At 35.5% G+C, this 19,031-nt stretch overlaps 5 protein-coding genes across 7 annotated transcripts in view; 3 read left to right on the plus strand and 2 right to left on the minus strand.

Annotated features, from left to right (window-relative positions):
• Window positions 1-1,292, plus strand: part of LOC104757558 (aquaporin NIP3-1-like) — a 5,987-nt gene extending 4,695 nt beyond the window's left edge. Inside the window, exons 2-4 of one of the 2 annotated variants that reach the window (XM_010480309.1) lie at window positions 54-278; window positions 439-719; window positions 821-1,292. In XM_010480309.1, coding sequence (XP_010478611.1) covers window positions 54-278; window positions 439-719; window positions 821-1,154 — 840 coding nt within the window. In that variant the 3' untranslated portion in view covers window positions 1,155-1,292. The remainder of the gene's footprint in view (window positions 1-53; window positions 279-438; window positions 720-820) is intronic. The other variant, XM_019239506.1, reaches the window with a different exon arrangement.
• On the plus strand, window positions 3,091-6,343 carry LOC104757559 (phosphomevalonate kinase-like). Its single transcript, XM_010480310.2, has 11 exons — window positions 3,091-3,242; window positions 3,461-3,515; window positions 3,684-3,834; window positions 3,962-4,059; window positions 4,214-4,320; window positions 4,414-4,466; window positions 4,586-4,963; window positions 5,038-5,142; window positions 5,264-5,491; window positions 5,581-5,703; window positions 5,894-6,343. Exons 2-11 carry the CDS (start codon window positions 3,508-3,510, stop codon window positions 6,158-6,160), a joined length of 1,518 nt encoding a protein of 505 aa, XP_010478612.1. The 5' UTR covers window positions 3,091-3,242; window positions 3,461-3,507; the 3' UTR covers window positions 6,161-6,343.
• On the minus strand, window positions 6,388-8,428 carry LOC104757560 (pentatricopeptide repeat-containing protein At1g31920-like). The gene has a single exon (XM_010480312.2). The coding sequence runs from the start codon at window positions 8,284-8,286 to the stop codon at window positions 6,457-6,459; it is 1,830 nt and encodes a 609-aa protein (XP_010478614.1). The 5' UTR covers window positions 8,287-8,428; the 3' UTR covers window positions 6,388-6,456.
• Window positions 11,447-15,632, plus strand: LOC104757561 (extra-large guanine nucleotide-binding protein 3). 2 transcript variants are annotated; one of them, XM_010480313.2, is made up of 9 exons: window positions 11,447-11,664; window positions 12,153-13,225; window positions 13,322-13,459; window positions 13,563-13,667; window positions 13,760-13,939; window positions 14,019-14,193; window positions 14,285-14,541; window positions 14,630-14,802; window positions 14,889-15,632. In XM_010480313.2, exons 2-9 carry the CDS (start codon window positions 12,284-12,286, stop codon window positions 15,493-15,495), a joined length of 2,577 nt encoding a protein of 858 aa, XP_010478615.1. In that variant the 5' UTR covers window positions 11,447-11,664; window positions 12,153-12,283; the 3' UTR covers window positions 15,496-15,632. The 2 variants fall into 2 exon arrangements, with proteins under 2 accessions (XP_010478615.1, XP_010478616.1); XM_010480314.2 differs by lacking the exon at window positions 11,447-11,664 and adding an exon at window positions 11,696-11,892.
• Window positions 16,531-17,620, minus strand: LOC104757562 (the record flags this gene model as incomplete). Its single annotated transcript, XM_010480315.2, is given in 3 exon segments — window positions 16,531-16,980; window positions 17,076-17,255; window positions 17,553-17,620. Coding segments are annotated over 3 exon segments (477 nt in total). The 3' UTR covers window positions 16,531-16,749.

A 19,031-nucleotide genomic window follows, 5' to 3' on the forward strand; every position in this document is an offset into this window, starting at 1 on the left:
AAAAAAAAAAAAAAAAAAAAAACATATCTTATTGTTGTATTCTCTATATATAGTTGATTGGAGAGTTCGTGGGAACATTCACTATGATATTTGCCGGCTGCTCAGCCATCGTGGTAAATGAGACGTACGGTAAACCGGTGACACTTCCTGGTATAGCTTTGGTATGGGGACTAACCGTAATGGTTATGATCTACTCAATTGGTCACGTCTCCGGTGCACATTTCAACCCTGCTGTTTCTATTGCCTTTGCTTCTTCTAAAAGGTTCCCTTTTAATCAGGTGAATAACTAAAAAAAAACATCAATATCGCTAGTAAAAATGCCTCATACTGTTTTCTTTCATTTCACATACTTTTTTTCATTGTCATAACTACCATAGTACGTACCAACAAGACCCACAAATTGTATATGTAATGTCGTTGTAATCGATATCTTTATAGGTTCCAGGGTATATAGCCGCTCAAGTTCTCGGATCAACTTTAGCGGCCGCAACTCTACGGCTTGTGTTCAATCTCAACGACAACGTCTGTAGCCTCAAGGGAGATGTTTATGTGGGAACATATCCCTCAAACTCCAACACGACATCGTTCATAATGGAGTTCATCGCTACTTTCAATCTAATGTTCGTTATATCTGCTGTTGCTACTGATAAACGAGCAACCGGGTCATTCGCAGGAGTTGCTATCGGCGCTACCGTAGTACTCGACATCCTTTTCTCCGGGTAATTAAGCTATAAACCCTTCTAACATTTTTTTCAATGGATATATATATTGTAAAATGTATGATAAAACATTATATTATGTCTTTCATAAATTGGTTTAGGCCAATTTCGGGAGCATCTATGAATCCAGCAAGAAGCTTAGGGCCTGCACTTATATGGGGATGTTATAAGGACTTATGGTTGTACATAGTTTCACCGATCATCGGGGCATTATCAGGTGCATGGACTTACGATATGTTACGATCCACAAAAAAATCATATAAAGAGATTATTCGTCCAAATTGCAATAAAGTTTCATCGAGAGATCGCCAAGAAGCTTCTAAAGATGAGAATTGTCTTCTACGAGTGGTTGATCCTTCAAACCAGAATTATTTTATATGTTCATCACCTACTAAAATCGACGACAAATGTAATGTCACATGTAAGTTCGAGTGAAAGATTGATGTACTTATCTCCACACACCACACTAGTACCCATCTTACATTCGGGTTTTGATCTCATATATTTGTTGGTGTGTTTGTCTTTTCTGGTTTAATAAAATGATGTATATATATATATATATATATATATATTTTTTTTCATTTTTTTCATTATATATTTTTATTTTATATGCGCGAAACAATAACAATAAAGAACCAAGAGAACTTATAGACTCTTGATCTAGTAGTTTCATTGAAAAAGAGCATAAACACACGGATACAAAATCATGAATTCGGTATTTTAAAAAAAAAAAATATTTAAAGGTTGAAATCTAAATTTTGCAGTTATAACAAAAAAATGATTAAGAAGCGGAAGCCTACGAAAATTTATATGTTCGAAGATTTTTTCCAACATTCAACTTTATATGATAAAAAATACTAAAACGAAAAAATATTTTCTAATAAAAAATTGGGGCATTCTCAAAAATACCCCTTTTTCCATATCTCTTTTTAAAAATACCCCTTCATGTTGACCATTTTTAAAACTACCCCTCTTTATATACAAAATGACCAAATTACCCTTTTTGAGTGACAGCAAGAATGTACAGTCATCAAAATCGAAAATATTTTCCCGCCAAAAAAATTTCCCGCCAAAATTTTTTTCCCGCCAAAATTGAAAATTTTTCCCGAAAAAAATATTTTTTCCCGCCAAAAAAAAATATTTTCCCGCCAAAATCGAAAAATTTTCCCGCCAAAAATATTGAAATTTATACCTTTTAAAAACCTTGTAAATGCTTTTAAAAAACTTTTAAAAGCGTTTACAAGGTTTTTAAAAGGTTTTTAAACACATTGTAAACGCTTTTAAAAACCTTGTAAATGCTTTTAAAAAGCTTGTAAATGCTTTAAAAGGTTTTTAAACACCTTGTAAACGCTTTTAAAAACTTTTTAAAAGCATTTAAAAGGTGTTTAAAAACCTTTTAAAAATTTTATAAAAACTTTTACAAGGTTTTTAAAAACATTGTAAAAGGGTTTAGAAGGTGTTTAAAAACCTTTTAAAAATCCTTTTAAAAACCATTTGAAAACCTTTTAAAAACCTTTTAAAAACCTTTTAAAACCTTTTAAAAACCTTTTAAAAATCTTGTAAAAGCGTTTACAAGTTGTTTAAAAAACCTTTTAAAACTCTTTAAAAAATCTTGTAAAAGCCTTTACAAGGTGTTTATAAGGCTTTTATAAGGTAGAAACCTTATAAAACCTTTTAAAAACCTTGTAAATTTTTTTTGGCGGGAAAAATTTTGGCGGGAAAATTTTTTTTTTCGAAATTTTTTATCAAAAGTTTTTTGACAAAAATATTTTTGGCGGGAAAATTTTTTTGAAAAATTTTTGGCGGGAAAATATGTCGGAAATTTTTTGGCGGGAAAATTTTGTTTTTCTTTTTATTGAATAAAATAATTTTCATCTAAGGGTAAAATGGTCATTAAAAATTAAAAGAGGGCATAAATAAAAATGACCAGAAAAGAGGGTATTTTTGAAAAGGGGTATATCAAAAGGGGCATTTTTAACAAATTCTGTAAAAAATTTATTTTAATGTGGTCTTTTGTTTGTTTTTTAACTCTGAATTTATTATTGATTGCAATTATGAGAACTTATGATCTACCATGGTCAAGAATTATAAATGTTAATAATAAATTAAAATAATATTACCAAAGAATTATAAAATGTTAATAATTGTTTTGTTGGTCACATTAAAATGGTAATGGTAATAACCATATTATAAAAAAGCTAACAGTAAATAATATTAATTATGCTCCAAAACAATTTATGAGTCAAAACTTAATTGACTAAAAAAAAGAAAAAGAAAAAAGTGTCTGTTATTAATTTGGTTTTCGTGGTAAGTTCCTATTTTATCCTTATCAATACTTTAAGTAAACCCATAAATATATATCCCTAACCACCTTACCTTTTCTTGTTTCTTTCTCCTTCCCTGCGCCCTGATTAGTCCAACAAATCCGATCTACCACTCTTCGTCCCGCCGGTCATTCACTGCCGCCGATTCCAAAATTCCGATCACTTCCGGGAGATATCCAATCGCAGACAGTGGTTATCAGTAAGTTTTCTTATGCTTACCTTATTACTACTTCGATTAAATTGTTCATATTTTAACGAAATCAATCTAGCGAATGGTTTTCAAGGTTGCTCGAGTTCTAGGTCTTCTCAATCGATTATGTTCCGCTGTTCACTGTATATGTGGATTTATGCATGCGCTTTGATTAGTTTTTATCTCGCTTTCGCTTTAAGAGTTTTGCAAATTTGTTTTGATCTTAGGGTCAATCTGAGCTTTGATCAGCGATCATCTTTGTCACTCTTCGGATATGTCTGTGTGAGTGCTTCTCTTCTCTCAACCTATTTTTAGGGATATTATGCTGCCTTTTTATAAGAAATCTCCCAGTCTGATGAATCCGCGAAATGGCTTATTCGATTTAAGAGAGTAAAAGGGATCGGATTTTTTGGAAATTTTTTTTTGTTCTTAAAAGATCTTTTGATGCAGTGTTGCTTCTGCTCCTGGGAAGGTGTTGATGGCCGGAGGCTACCTCATACTTGAGAAGCCAAATGCAGGACTTGTGTTGAGTACAAATGCACGCTTCTATGCGATTGTGAAGCCGATCAATGAAGAACTTAAGTCTGAAAGTTGGGCATGGGTATGCATCTTCTTTCCCATTTGTGTGTTATTCGAGAAGTAATACAGTTGCAGTTTTTATGGGTAATACTGTTGTGTGAGACGGCTGATAAAACAATTGTTGGTATGTTTGTTTACATATTTTCCAGCAATGGACAGATGTGAAATTAACATCACCACAGCTCTCAAGAGAAAGCATGTATAAACTGTCACTTAAACAGCTGACTCTTCAGTGTGTGTCTGCGAGGCAAGACCCGAAAGACTTGTTCAATTGTCACTTCAATTTTTTACCTTAAGTCTTTTTTTTTTTGGCATATCAGTATGTGTCTGTAGCGAGATGTCACTTGTCAAATATAGGTGGTGATAGAGCACTTACATTTTTTTTTTTTTTCCATTATCAGTGATTCAAGAAACCCCTTTGTAGAGCATGCTATTCAGTATGCTATAGCTGCTGCCCATTTGGCAACAGACATAGACAAAGAAGCATTGCACAAACTCTTCTTGCAAGGCAATCTTCAAATCCCTACTTTTTTTTTTTTGTAATCATTTCTAACGAAGACAAAGAAGCATTTCTAACTGTTTCTCTAAATGTGTTTTGCAGGTCTTGATATCACAATCTTAGGCTCCAATGACTTCTACTCATATCGGAACCAGGTTATTTCTTTGCTGAAAACTGTTGAAAGTACACTTGCATTTGTTGATCTTTCCTTTGATTATTCAAATCCTCTTGAGATGATTGTACAAATTGTTGATAATCTTGTTTATTCTCATAGATAGAATCACGTGGGCTTCCATTGACACCAGAGTCGTTGGGTACCCTTGCACCTTTTGCATCAATCACATTCAACGCTGCCGAGTCAAATGGTGCTAACAGCAAGCCTGAAGTAGCAAAAACTGGCTTAGGTTCTTCTGCAGCAATGACTACAGCTGTGGTTGCAGCTCTGCTACATTACCTTGGAGTAGTTGACCTATCTGAACCATGTAGAGAAGGAAAATTTGGTTGTTGTGATCTAGATGTTATCCATATGATAGCACAAACATCTCATTGTCTTGCACAAGGGGAGGTCGGAAGTGGGTTTGATGTCAGCTGTGCTGTCTATGGGAGTCAGCGTTATGTTCGCTTCTCTCCAGAAGTCTTGTCATCGGCTCAGGTTCTTATCCAGAAGTTTGCTGTAATATATATTTTCACTTAGGATGGAAGTATTCTGACTCCCAAGTTTTGCAGGTTGCAGTAACAGGTCTGCCATTATATGAAGTTATTGGCAAAATATTGAAGGGAAACTGGGACCATGAGAGATCTGAGATCTCTTTACCGCCACTGATGAATCTTGTAAGCAAACAATCAGACCTAAACTTACACCCTGGAAAACCCCGATGTGAACCTCACTAACTTCTTATTTCCTTGACTTTTGTGGAATCTGGTGTAATAACAAAAGTGTTGTCTTATATAGTTCCTTGGAGAACCTGGAAGTGGTGGATCTTCCACACCATCAATGGTTGGTGCTGTAAAGAAGTGGCAAATGTCTGATCCAGAGAAGGCACGAGAAAATTGGCAGAAGTTGTCAGAAGCAAATTTAGAACTGGAAACTAAGCTAAACATTCTGAGCAAATTAGCTAAAGACCACTGGGATGTTTATCTAGGAGTCATTAAGTCTTGTAGTGTGCTTACTTCTGAACAGGTATTTTTCAGTAGTTGAGTATTGATTGCATTAGATATGTTACATCAAGGAGAAGCTTGGTTGATTTCCTTCTTGTATCTCATTTTTAGTGGGTGCTACATGCTACTGAACCCATCAATGAAGCGATTATTAAAGAACTCTTAGGAGCAAGAGAAGCTATGTTGGGGATCAGAATTCTTATGCGTCAGATGGGTGAGGCTGCTGGAGTGCCGGTAAGTTAGTTTTTAATTCTGTTTTGATACTTGCTTCAGATCTCAACCGATCATTTGTGCATGACAACTTTGTGTTGATGCATAAAATACTCGGCTGGCTGTAGAATTATAAGGGGTTCCCATTTCGTGCATTAGAACAAATTGACTTGTTTTGCATCTTCATTAACCTGGAGGGACCATGGAATTGCAGATAGAGCCTGAATCCCAAACTCAACTTTTGGATTCTACAATGAATGCTGAAGGGGTTCTATTTGCTGGTGTTCCTGGAGCTGGTGGATTTGATGCCATATTTGCAATTACTTTAGGGGATTCCGGCAGCAAACTGACCCAAGCATGGAGTTCACAAAATGTTTTGGCCTTGTTGGTGAGAGAAGATCCACATGGCGTTTGCCTAGAAAGTGGTGATCCACGCACCACAGGTATTACTTCAGGCGTTTCATCAGTTCATCTTGAGTAATCAACATTGTTTGGTATAGGTGCATCACCGAGTTCGGTTGAGTATACTGTTTTGCATATAGAGACTTGGGTGCTAAATTTCTTGGTGTAAGCACTTTACTGTGCAATTTTCACCCATTGTAAGGTCTTTTTAACTCTTGGAAAACTTGCGGGAAAATAAAAGTAAGGTTGATTTTGAAATGTTCTCGTTTGTGTTTGTTTTCATTGGCTGCTTCTCTTATTGGTATATATTCATATGCTTGTAAAGAGTCTGGAACAATAATTTAACAATAGAGATAATAAACGAATGATCCAAATCTACCAATAATCTTTACAGGAACAAGTTCCACCTTTAAACAGGTGAAATTTGTTTCTATCTCTTACAATAATCTCTCTTTCATAGATTATGGAGATTTTCTTTGTATATGTGTGACAGTCACTACACATCCTGAGGTTTCTAGCTATTTTAATGATAGACCCTGGAGGTGTATACAAAAGTGCAAAGGCAATAGCCACCTTTTGGCTGTGTCCTTTTAGTCTCTCTCTCTTTTCTTCTTCGTCTACGTTTAGCAATATCTGTGTCAAGTCCGGTGAATACCCTTCAAATTTTAGCTGCCATTCCATCTGGTTTAGCATCTTGTAGATTTCTTTGCATCGAGGGTGCGATCGATCTTGTGAAACAAACCTGTGGGTTTTACCTTTTACCTCGACGATGCTAAAACCAGGGGTTTGCTTCAAACCCTTGGTAGCAATTTCTGTTCGAGCTCTAGCTACATCATCCCACATTCTAGCTTGTGAATACATGTTAGAGATCAGCAAATAGTCACCTGGGTTGTGTGAGGCTAACTTAAGCAGTTCACGAGCTGCTATTTGGCCTAGCTCAACGTTCTGATGAACTCTGCACGAGCTTAAGAAGCTTCTCCAGACAACATCATTAATTTTCTCGATAGGCATGTTATGGATAGTTTCCAAGGCTTCCTCGAGCAATCCGGCTCTTCCGAGAAGATCTACAAGACATCCATAATGTTCAGCCGTTGGCTCTACCTTACCTTCCTTTAACATTTCCTCAAAGACTCGACGGCCTTCTTTGACAAGACCAGAATGGCTACAGGCATTGAGAACACTGACATAGACAACATGATCTGATTCTAAACCTTCTTGGATCATCTCTGAGAACATTCTTAAAGCTGCTTCTCCTTCTCCGTGCAAAGCAAGTCCTGAGATCATTGCGCTGTAAGTCAAACTGTTCCTACTTTCCATCTTCTTAAATATCTGCAACCCCTTCTCTAAGCATCCACATTTAACGTACATATCTACAAGCGAAGTTTGAACTGCTATGTTGAGTTTGCTTATGTTTCTCAGCAGGAAGCCATGAATGCTCCTTCCCAAATTGAGTGCACCTGTGTTGGCACAAGCCGAGAGAACACTAACCATTCCGCTTTCTTCCGCTTTCAAATCCGTTTCTCTACACATTTCACGGAATAGCATCAAGCATTCGCTCCACATTCCCATTGCTGCACGAGCTGAGACCATTGAGCTCCAGGAAGCAGCTGTTTTAAATTCAAGTTTCTCAAAAACAGCAGAAGAGAGTTCCATCTCTCCACATCTTCCATACATACTGATCAAACTGTTCTGAACAAACACATCATCATCAAGACCAAGCTTAAACACGTGCCCGTGAATCTGCTTCCCTTCTCCAATCGATTTCAAACGAGTGCAAGCCTTGAGAAGACACGGGTACGTGAAATGATCTGGCTCAATCCCTCTCTCTATCATCTCACTGTAAACACATAAAGCTTCCTCGAAACACGTTTCGTTAACATAACCTCTGATCATTGTATTGAAATCAAAGGTACAGGGATCATCGAATCCTCTGAAAATGGAAGCTGCGTAATTCATACTGTTGTCCCATCCGGAGTGAGCGCATTTTGCTAGAACGCTGCTAGCTGAGAATGATGAAGAAGAACAGAGAAAACTTAGCTTGATGAATCTGGCGTGGATTTGCTTGAACTCGTGTACGTCGTTGCATCTCTTCAAAAGGTATAAAATTTCTTGCTCTTTACCTCTAAAGGTGTTGACTGCTTCTGGGTTATGAGTTAAATCGTCTCTAGAAGAAACTAGAGACTGTAGAATTGGTGACTTAATCATCCTCTCTCTCTCCTCGTAACCATGGGTGTCCGGAAAAGATTTGAATGTTGTTTAGGGGAGGGGTTTTGAATCTCATCTTCGTGAGATTTTCATGGCAAATATGAGCCACTAGTAAATTATTTGGAGAGTTCTGATAAGTTTGTGATGGGGTGTGAGAGAATAGAGACTAGAGAGTGGGTGCTTTAGATTCTCTCTCTCCATGCTTTGTCAGTTTTTGGGACCTACCTTAAAAGTTGAGATTCAAACACGATTCACCGGTTCGGTTTTTTTGTTTGTCAAGCCTATTTCGGTTCGGTTCTAGACCAAAAAACTAATAGAAACAAGAAACATGAACGCACAGGCTTTATTTAGCAGTCGGAAACCAAAACCAGATTATGTTGACAAATGAATCCTCTCACAACCTGTAGAACTGAAATAAGTTCAAAAGCCTTGTAAAATAAGAATCAAATCACATGGGTTTCTTTTGGAGTCAGACATAGGTTTTGTAGGTTTTCGGGTATTTTGGATATGAAAATTTGGTAACCATATAGGAACCAACTAAAATTTGGTTCAGTTTGGTATGGGTATTCAAATTTAAATAGAATCAGACCCGTAAAAGTTATGATTCCAATGAGTTCGGTTCTGATTGGTTACAAATCCAAAGGTAACCAAACAACCGGACTGGAAAAACAATAGTAAAAAACCAAAAAACATGGTGAAAACTTTTGAATCCGAACCAAACCAAGAACTGTGAGTAATGTTTTGTATTAGTTTTAGGTTTTTGTGGGTACTATTGGTTCTCGGGTTTTACCCGAACCAAGAACATTTTGTTCTTGTGTAGTACTCGAAATCAAATGGAATCTCAAAATTTGATTTGGTTTGGTTTTGTTCGGTTCTTATGTAGTATCCAAAACCAAACCGAATCCCGAGTATTGATTCGGTTTGGTTTGTTTGGTTCTTATGTAGTACTCAAAACCAAACTGAATTCCCAAATTTTGGTTCGGTTTGGTTTGATTCTTATGTAGTAATCGAAACCTAAGCGAATCCCAAAATTTTGATTCGGTTGTTGCCGTTATCTATGTTTTGTTAGCTTTTTTTTTTTTTTTTTTTTTTTTTTTTTTTTTTTTTTTTTNCACTATGTTTTGTTAGCTAAACTTTAAGATAGTACTATGAAATTTGTGTAAGCTCTTTACAAATAGAATGTCAATTTTGTGTTGGTGAACCGTTTTTTTGTTGATATCACATAGATATTTATAGTTAAAGAAAAAAAAAATAGTGAAAAGATAATAGACAGGGTGGGTCGCCCATTAAGCTTGGTACTAATTACAAATTTGACTAATGATAGTGTGTTTCATCTAAACTGGCGCAGAACCTTTTGTGTTTTCTGTCAACATTTGAACTCCCACTACCAGAAAGTGAATCAAACTGCTTTTTTAATCACAACATTTCATTATTTAGGCTCTCCCGAAGATTAAGATGAGAGAGAATTAGTATGTAAACAGAGAGATTCTTAATACGGCCAAGAACAACAACGTCACAAACACAATAATAATGTCACCTCTCACATGCTCTTTTTGATTTAAATGACGCAAATATCTAAAAGTCGACAACTCTTATGCGCATATTAGTTAGCATCAGTGTTCTAAATCGCGCTATACGCTTGCTACGCGGTGGACAAACGCCTAGCGCCTAACCGTATATGCGGGTGCCTAAGCAGAATCTAGGTGGATTATATATTTTAGATATATAAATATATATTTACATAAAAATAATATTTACATATATATATAGGATGAAAACTTATACACTTTAATTTCAGAAAAACATAAAACAAAACTCTTATCTATCAAAATAGTTTAGAATCTATAATAATCTCACAATTTAAACAAAAAAAAACATAATCCATTCAAAAATTTGTAAAATTGACAAAATGTAAGTTTATAATTACTTTGGAAGCAAATTAAATTTCATAAGTTTAGACTTTAGAGGCTAATTATAATATTTATTTGAAACAAAAACAATATTTTAAAAAATATTTAATTACAGTACTTTTTATCATTTTAGTCAACATACCGCCTAGAATCCGTACAGGCGTCCGCGTAGACCGCATAATATCCGCCTAAATGCTATTAGGCGTCCGAATTATTTAAAACCGCATAAATTACCGCATAGCTAAAATTCGAGACGCTCGATCACCGCATAGCGTATAACCGCCGNTAATCCATTCAAAAATTTGTAAAATTGACAAAATGTAAGTTTATAATTACTTTGGAAGCAAATTAAATTTCATAAGTTTAGACTTTAGAGGCTAATTATAATATTTATTTGAAACAAAAACAATATTTTAAAAAATATTTAATTACAGTACTTTTTATCATTTTAGTCAACATACCGCCTAGAATCCGTACAGGCGTCCGCGTAGACCGCATAATATCCGCCTAAATGCTATTAGGCGTCCGAATTATTTAAAACCGCATAAATTACCGCATAGCTAAAATTCGAGACGCTCAATCACCGCATAGCGTATAACCGCCGCCTAGGCACCCGCGTAGGCCGCATTTTAGAACACTGGTTAGCATATACAGTCCCTTCTTGTAATTAAATTCTCAACGGTTTTCAACTTTTCATACACAAGTGGACAACTAATTCTATAAACTGTAAGTTAATTACAAAGATAAAAATCATTTAAACGTTGACAATTAAAAAAATTTAAAAAGATGCAAAAAAATATTACTCCCTCCGTTTCAAAATATAAGATGTTTTGGAGAAGTTTGTTGTTTCATAATATAGGATGTTTTCAGATTTCAATGCAACTTTTAGATTAGTTTAGTATTTTATATTATGCAGTATTGTTTCTGATTGGTTGAACTTTTAAAAGTAAAGACTTCTTAATCTGCGTGCTTTGCTTAAAACATCTTATATTTTGAAACGGAGGAAGTATTAAGCTGTGAGTGTTTGTACATTTGTAGTGTAGAGACACGCGCGTAAATGCGCGTGGGGGTAAACGTTAACTAGTGTGTGTGTTTGGAACCAAATAATTAGATTGGTCGTGAGCACTCGCTAGAAAATAAGAAGTGAAAGACACGCGCATCAGAGAAACCCGTCTCCATCGTCACGAACTATGTAAGGGAGAGAGACTCGTGGGTCCTTTTATCGATTTCATTTCTCTATAGATTTCACCGTCTCTCTCTCTCTGTTCTCTCTGCCGTCTCCTTTCTCCCTGTTTTTTTTTTATTTTTTTCTTTTTTCTCAGAGAGAACAAAAACAAATATCACAGCAACCAAAACAGATTCGTTCCTCCTATTACTTCGTCTTCTGAGTTCTTCTTCTCAGATTCAGCTTCTCCTTTTTTTTTGTTTATTTATTTCCACACTTTTTTTTCTCTCTGGCAAAAAAAAGGTAAGATTTTTTCATCTTCTTTCACACAAAAGATTAATTTTGTTCTATTTAGCTTTAATTGGTGGCTTTGTGTCTTTCCTTGAGACAGCTAGCTAGCTTAACTTTGGTTTCATTCTTTCTCAAAAAGTTGTAATTTTTTTCCTCTTACTTAAATTTTGCTTAATCTATAAACAACAAAACTCATGATCTGAAAATTTGTTTGCATGTATCCTCAGCAATTTCGATTTGGTAAGTGGTCTAGTGGGTTTGGTTAGATGTTGAATTATATTTTTCCATGGACCAATTGATTTGACCAATGAATTTGTCAAAATGGTATTTAAAAGTATTTTTTCCTTTTTAGGTTTCAATGAAACGTCCATATTTGCCGGCTCTTTGACTTTGATTTTTATAGAATGTATGACAAATCCAATTTGATTTCATTTAATTACATATCCTGTCCTAATCTACTCTTCTCGTTTTTATTGTCTTTGTGTCTGATGATGAACCAGGAACCTTTGTTTTGTTTTCGAAATCAGAGGCTTTGATTTTGACATGGTGGTGATGTGATTTGAGAGATTTCAGGGTGTCATCTTGTAAATTTCCCAATTTGGTGGTTACTCGTTTGATTCTTTGTAAAAACATGGAGAAGAAAGAAGAAGGTGAAAGCTGGAAAGAGATGGTGAGAAAGATGCTTCCACCTGGAGCTCCTTTACCTGAGAACCCATCTGAGTTTGATTACTCCATAGCTTTAGAGTACACTGGTCCTACTCCTGTCCACGATATCCCTAGAGTAGCACCTCTTGAGGTTACTTCTCGTGTGAACAATCCCATCCCTTTACCTGTTTCTCGTATAGCCGGAGGAGTCACAAGCTCTTCAGGTCAGAGCCCTAGAGGTTCACCAGCTAGCTCTGAGTCTGTGGTCTCTGTGTTGCATAATAACCCTGAGTCATCATCTGGCTCAGCTTCTGTATCACCAGTTTCTGGTCATCATAGGCAGAATGGGAATCAGATTCGGAGACCTGTTGTGAAGTTCAAACCTGTCGATGATCATGATCAGGTAGAAGGTAGAGACGCTGCTGCAGAGGAGGAGAACAATGTGGAGACAGAGAGGGAGAGGGAGAGGAAGGTACATGAGTTTACGAATAGGAGTAAGAAGAAGAATAAGAAGAAGAAGAAGAGAGAGTGTTATAGATGTGGGAAAGCAAAATGGGAAAATAAAGAAACTTGTATTGTGTGTGATGAAAAGTACTGTGGGAACTGTGTTCTTAGAGCGATGGGTTCGATGCCTGAAGGAAGGAAGTGTGTGAGTTGCATCGGTCTAGCGATTGATGAATCGAAACGGTCTAAGTTAGGGAAGCATTCGAGGGTATTGTCACGGTTGCTTAGTCCGTTGGAAGTTAAACAGATAATGAAAGCGGAGAAGGAGTGTACTGCTAATCAGTTGAGACCAGAGCAGCTGATTGTGAATGGGTATCCGTTAAAGCCTGAGGAAATGGCTGAGTTGCTTAATTGTCCTTTACCACCTCAGAAGTTGAAACCTGGTAGATATTGGTATGATAAAGAATCTGGTCTATGGGGCAAGGTAATACATATATGCATAATGATGGTTTTGGTACTTGTTTTGGGGTTGGAGTCGCTTTGTTTTGGTGTTTATTGGCTATAATGTTGTTGTGAACAGGAAGGAGAGAAACCTGATAGAGTAATAAGCTCGAATTTGAACTTCACGGGGAAGCTGTGTCCGGATGCTAGCAATGGGAACACTGAAGTTTATATTAACGGTCGGGAGATCACAAAGCTTGAGTTAAGGATTTTAAAGGTAACTTTTGATATTTTTCTTGTTTGTAAGTGTCACATGTCCAAAAACAATTGAAGATAAAACCTTGTGTGTGTGTGTGTGTGTGTGTGTGTATATGTTTCAGCTAGCAAATGTACAGTGTCCACGAGATACTCATTTTTGGGTATACGATGATGGGCGTTATGAGGAAGAAGGGCAGAATAATATCCGAGGAAACATTTGGGAGAAGGTAATATAATTAACTCTTCATCAGATCCTTATAAAAGTGTGGCTATTTTGAAAGAAGTATTCATGAATTTTTTTTGTGTTTGGCTTAATCAGGCATCTACGAGGTTTATGTGTGCACTGTTTTCTTTACCTGTTCCTCAAGGACAACCTCGCGGAACGGTACAACCACCGAGCAATTATGTTCCTGTTCCGAATTATATAGAGCATAATAAGATTCAGAAGCTTCTACTTCTTGGTATTGAAGGGTCTGGAACTAGCACTATCTTCAAACAGGTATTGTGGAAAACACTAAAGAGATAACCATCTGCGGAATCAATGGTTGCTTATGGATATTTCTTGTTGATTGAATCAGGCCAAGTTTTTGTACGGGAACAAGTTTTCAGTGGAAGAGCTCCAAGATATTAAGCTGATGGTACAGAGCAATATGTATAGATATCTCAGTATCCTACTTGATGGAAGAGAACGATTTGAAGAGGAAGCTTTATCTCATACTAGAGGTTTAAGCGCGGTTGAAGGAGATTCAGGAGGTACCATTTTTTTGCGTTAGATAACGATGAAATTTGATTTTTTGTTGATGTGTTGTTTCTTGATTTTCTTGAAATGTTTTTGTTCTTGCAGGCGAGGAAGCAAATGAAGATGGAACTATCACTACACCACAATGTGTATATACCTTGAACCCGAGGTTGAAGCATTTTTCGGATTGGCTTCTAGATATTATAGCAACTGGTGATCTTGATGCGTTTTTCCCAGCCGCAACACGTGAATACGCTCCCTTGGTTGAAGAAGTTTGGAAAGATCCAGCGATACAAGCAACATATAGACGAAAAGATGAGCTTCATTTCCTTCCTGATGTTGCGGAGTACTTCTTAAGCCGGGTATGGGATGGAACATGGAACTGTGGGTTTGTGTTTTGGTGTTAAGCTTTCCATATTGGTTCAAATGTTAACAAGGCTTCGTTTTCAGGCCATGGAAGTATCGAGCAACGAATATGAGCCTTCGGAGCGAGATATTGTATACGCGGAAGGTGTTACACAAGGAAATGGTTTAGCTTTCATGGAGTTTTCTCTCAATGAACATAGTCCAATGTCTGAATCTTATCAAGAAAACCAAGACGCATCTACATCTCCGCAGCCAAAGTATCTACATGGCTCTGACCTTCAATTTTCACAATCTTGAAACGTAAATTTTGGTACTTACTATCACCAATCCTTTCTGTTTTCAGGTACCAGCTTATCCGCGTAAACGCAAAGGGGATGAACGATAGCTGCAAATGGGTAGAAATGTTTGAAGATGTACGAGCAGTCGTCTTCTGCATCAGCTTAAGTGATTATGATCAGATAAGCATTGCACCTGAAAGCAGTGGAACAGTCCAGTTTCAGAACAAGATGATCCAAAGCAAAGAACTTTTCGAGTCAATGGTTAAGCATCCGTGTTTCAAAGACACACCTTTCATCTTGATCCTAAACAAGTACGATCAGTTCGAGGAAAAGCTGAACCGTGCGCCGTTGACATCTTGCGACTGGTTCAGCGATTTCTCTCCCGTGAGAACGAACAACAACGTGCAGTCACTTGCTTACCAAGCTTTCTTCTACGTAGCGATGAAGTTCAAGCTTCTTTACTCGTCTATCACGGGTCAGAAACTGTTTGTGTGGCAAGCTAGGGCTAGGGACCGTGGGAATGTGGATGAAGGGTTTAAGTATGTGAGAGAGGTTTTGAAATGGGATGAAGAGAAGGAAGAGAGTTACTTAAATGGTAATGGAGAAGATTCATTTTATAGTACGGATATGAGTTCTTCCCCATATAGACCGGAGGAAACTCTTGATTCATGATTTGTTGTGTTATTTTAAACATTAAGTAGAGAGATGATGTGGGAAGAGGAAGAATAAAATTATTTGTAATCTTTGTGTTAAATTCGGTTATTGGTTCGTAGAATTTTTTTTGTTTGAATGAAATAAGGTTTTGTAAATATTAATGAAATCGGCAAACCAAATTGTTACTTTTGAGATTTTTTTCACACATAGTATATGTGAAGATTTAAGAAAGAAGTAATAAAAAGCTAGTATAGTGATTAGTAATTTGTCTAGAGAATAAAACATATCTAATCTTGTAGGATGATCAGTGAATTGTTGTGATCCTTTTGGACAAAGAATAATATGATATTTTATACAACTTTAAAAACTAGCAAAGAGTAGGAGAAGTTTGGTGAACTGTACAAACACTATCATGTGAGTAATGAGAGTAACTTCAATGCAAAGCAAACTTTTTTCAATTTCCATCTTATCTTCTTTTCTTCTTTCTATTTATTGTCATCATTTCAACTCTCTCAAACCCATATTTTGCCAATTCTTAGTCTAGAAAGAAAAGAGTAGTAATGGGTCACTTGAAGCTCTCATCTTCTACAACAACTCTTCTTCCTGTTCTCTTGATCCTTTACCTTGTTTTGGTTTCTGCAGATTCTACGAGAACTCGAGCTGATAATGCAATGGACCGTGAAGCCACCGAGGGAAATCAGGCCGTTGGATTGCATAGAAGAGCGAGGATTAATCACGGGAGCAACCGTGGGCCACGGAAACATCTAGTGAATCCCACAGTGGCAGATGTTTACACACAGGGTTCCTGAATCCTCAGTTTGAGTTGAAGAATCCATTATACAAGATCAGTTGTTGCAAGCAGTATAAGAAGGAATAAAAAATTCTATGTATTTTCTTCATGTTGAAGTAAAAACAACCAAAGCGGATATACAAACTACAAAGTTGGTTTGAGTTTAATAAGTACTTTTCTCTTTTACCATATAAAGGCTGATTTAGTGTAATTTACTTGAGGAGAACTCCATGTATAATCCACAAGTGCAAAAGTTAAAAGTCTGAAGGGCAAATCAATCCTGATATAGAGCATAAGCTTATTGAACCTTTAACTATATATTATATATAACATACACTATGATTTGGTTTTGTATTGTCACACACATAAATAAAATCGTAAAGAACGATACAATAGAGATTCAAGAGGGGGTTTGAGGAACAAGTTTGTATCGGTGTGATAATAATATATTATGAACTATTTGAGTTTAAGGAACTTTCTATTCATCCATTCTTAGATGTTACCGGCGGCATGGCATTGCATTCTTCTAACAGATTTAGCAAGTTGTGTTCAGGGGCACTGAGTGATGGCAAGATGGAACGGTTTTGCTGAGGCGGGCGAGGCGGTTTTGGTGCGGATCCATCAGATTCAGAAGCAGCCTCATCTTTCACAATCTGCAAATCACCTTTTCTCATCATAGACGCGGATACTCTCTCCTTCCAGATTCTCCCATCCTGTTTTTACGAAAATATATACAAAACCAAAACTTTAAGATGCTTTTTACACATATCAACAACAAAAAGAAAACATTTTTGCATAGAAATGTTACATTTAGAATGGATGGTTCAGGCAATGGACACTGAATGGGTAGATCGTTATCCAAAGGCTCTACCGGATGTTCAACAGGTTTAAACTCTGTAGCTACTTCAATCCCATGAGTAGCAGTTGTTGCAGTTGTGGTAGTTGCTGCAACAACTTCAGAATTTGGAGCTAATACTTCCTTATCATCCTGATCAAAAGAGAGAATGAGACATCTTCAATAACTCAGATTAACCAACACCAAAACCCAATTGAAAAAGGCCCAAGCTTTTAAGGCATAATCATTATAATCAGTAACACAAAAAATGCATCCTTTGGTTGAATCTTGAAACTGAAACTAAACAATTTCAAGAAAATCAAGAAGACTACCTGTAGAAACTAATCTGGGTATATCAAATCCTATCTAAAGAAAAGATTTTTAAACCAAGATCCATAGATTGAACTTTCATGAGAAACAAACCCAGAAGTTGTAAAAGAGAGAGCTTACGATTGCACTTTGTGTTCGTCGATGACTGCTTCTACCAACAGAGAATCTTGAAAATATACCAACCATGGCTTGATTGAAAATCTGAAATCTTCTTAGGACTTGTAAAGATTTAAAAAACTCCCTTGATCTTGATTCTTGACTTGGTATGAATGAGCCCAAGAGGTTTTATATATAAAGAAGATGAAGAAGGAACAACTTATAAGAAGAAGGTTGCTTTATATCTCCACAAGAACTTGGTGAATGAATGGTTGATAAATGCTTTTTAATTTTTATTTGTGTTTGTTTGTTTAAAGCTTTGCTTTTTTTTTTTGATTTGCTTAGCTTAAGCAGATTATTCTTACTTATGCCTTCACTCTGTTTTTGTTTACCTTTTGTTTGTTGTCCTCCTTTAATTTCAGCTTTTCTTGGATTTGGAAAATCTAATAATCATTATTCTAATGAATGTATATTTTGTTGTGTTTAATTGAAGAATTAAGAAATCATAACTGTAATAGATTAGTGTCTAGTGGGGTTATAATATATACTGTATGTTGAGTAAAGATAATTTTTATTATTTATGTCACTGTCTAATTCAAACTGATTGAAATAAAGAAAATTAATTTTTGGAGTATAAAGGGAATAAAGGATTTATATGGATATCAAACACTCAATATCTATATTAACATTTTTGAATTATATTTTGGTTTATACCCTTTACCTTTAAGTTTTACTTATTTTTTTTTTTTTGTAACATTAACCCATAAAACAATTCCATAAATAATATTACAGAGAAACTCAAATACTAAACTTTCTTAAATTGACCAACATTTGTTACATTTATTGCCATAAAATTTTAACAACATCTATACATTCCGATTTTTCCAAAAACAACTCTACCCATTAAAGTTTTAACCCATTAAATCTCCAAAATTATTTTTATGGATGCAAGAATCTCTCAAATTTAAATGATATACAACAGATTTTCCATAACAAAAGTTTACAATATCCATAATTATATTAATATTAATAAATTTTCTGAACCGAAAATCTAATTATAAAATATCACATTAAATCTGTTGAAACCCCCATATAATTTGGTTTATTTTATATTTTTTGAGGAATTACCAAAAAAATTAAAATTCTATTAATTATCAGAAACTATATATATTGACATGGAAAAATTATAAACTATAAAAATATGCTAATTTGGTAAAACAATTAACATAATTAAACTTGATAAAAAAACTTATTTTGATTATTTTTTTTACGCAAAAACTTATTTTGATTTTGGTGAGACGGGTTGGCATTAATCTCATATAGGGAGTTAAGTGTAATTTTTTTTTTTAAAAACACTTTTAGATGTATACTAGGAGATAAATGTATTACTAGAATATACATATACCACACGAGTTAAAACCTTGAAAACACTACAAAAATCATATACTTTGAATACTTATATCAAATATCTGTAAAATTTTATATCTTTTAAATTAATAAAAC

The sequence above is a fragment of the Camelina sativa genome, chromosome 17, assembly GCF_000633955.1.
Source record: "Camelina sativa cultivar DH55 chromosome 17, Cs, whole genome shotgun sequence".
NCBI classification, from domain to species: Eukaryota; Viridiplantae; Streptophyta; class Magnoliopsida; order Brassicales; family Brassicaceae; genus Camelina; species Camelina sativa.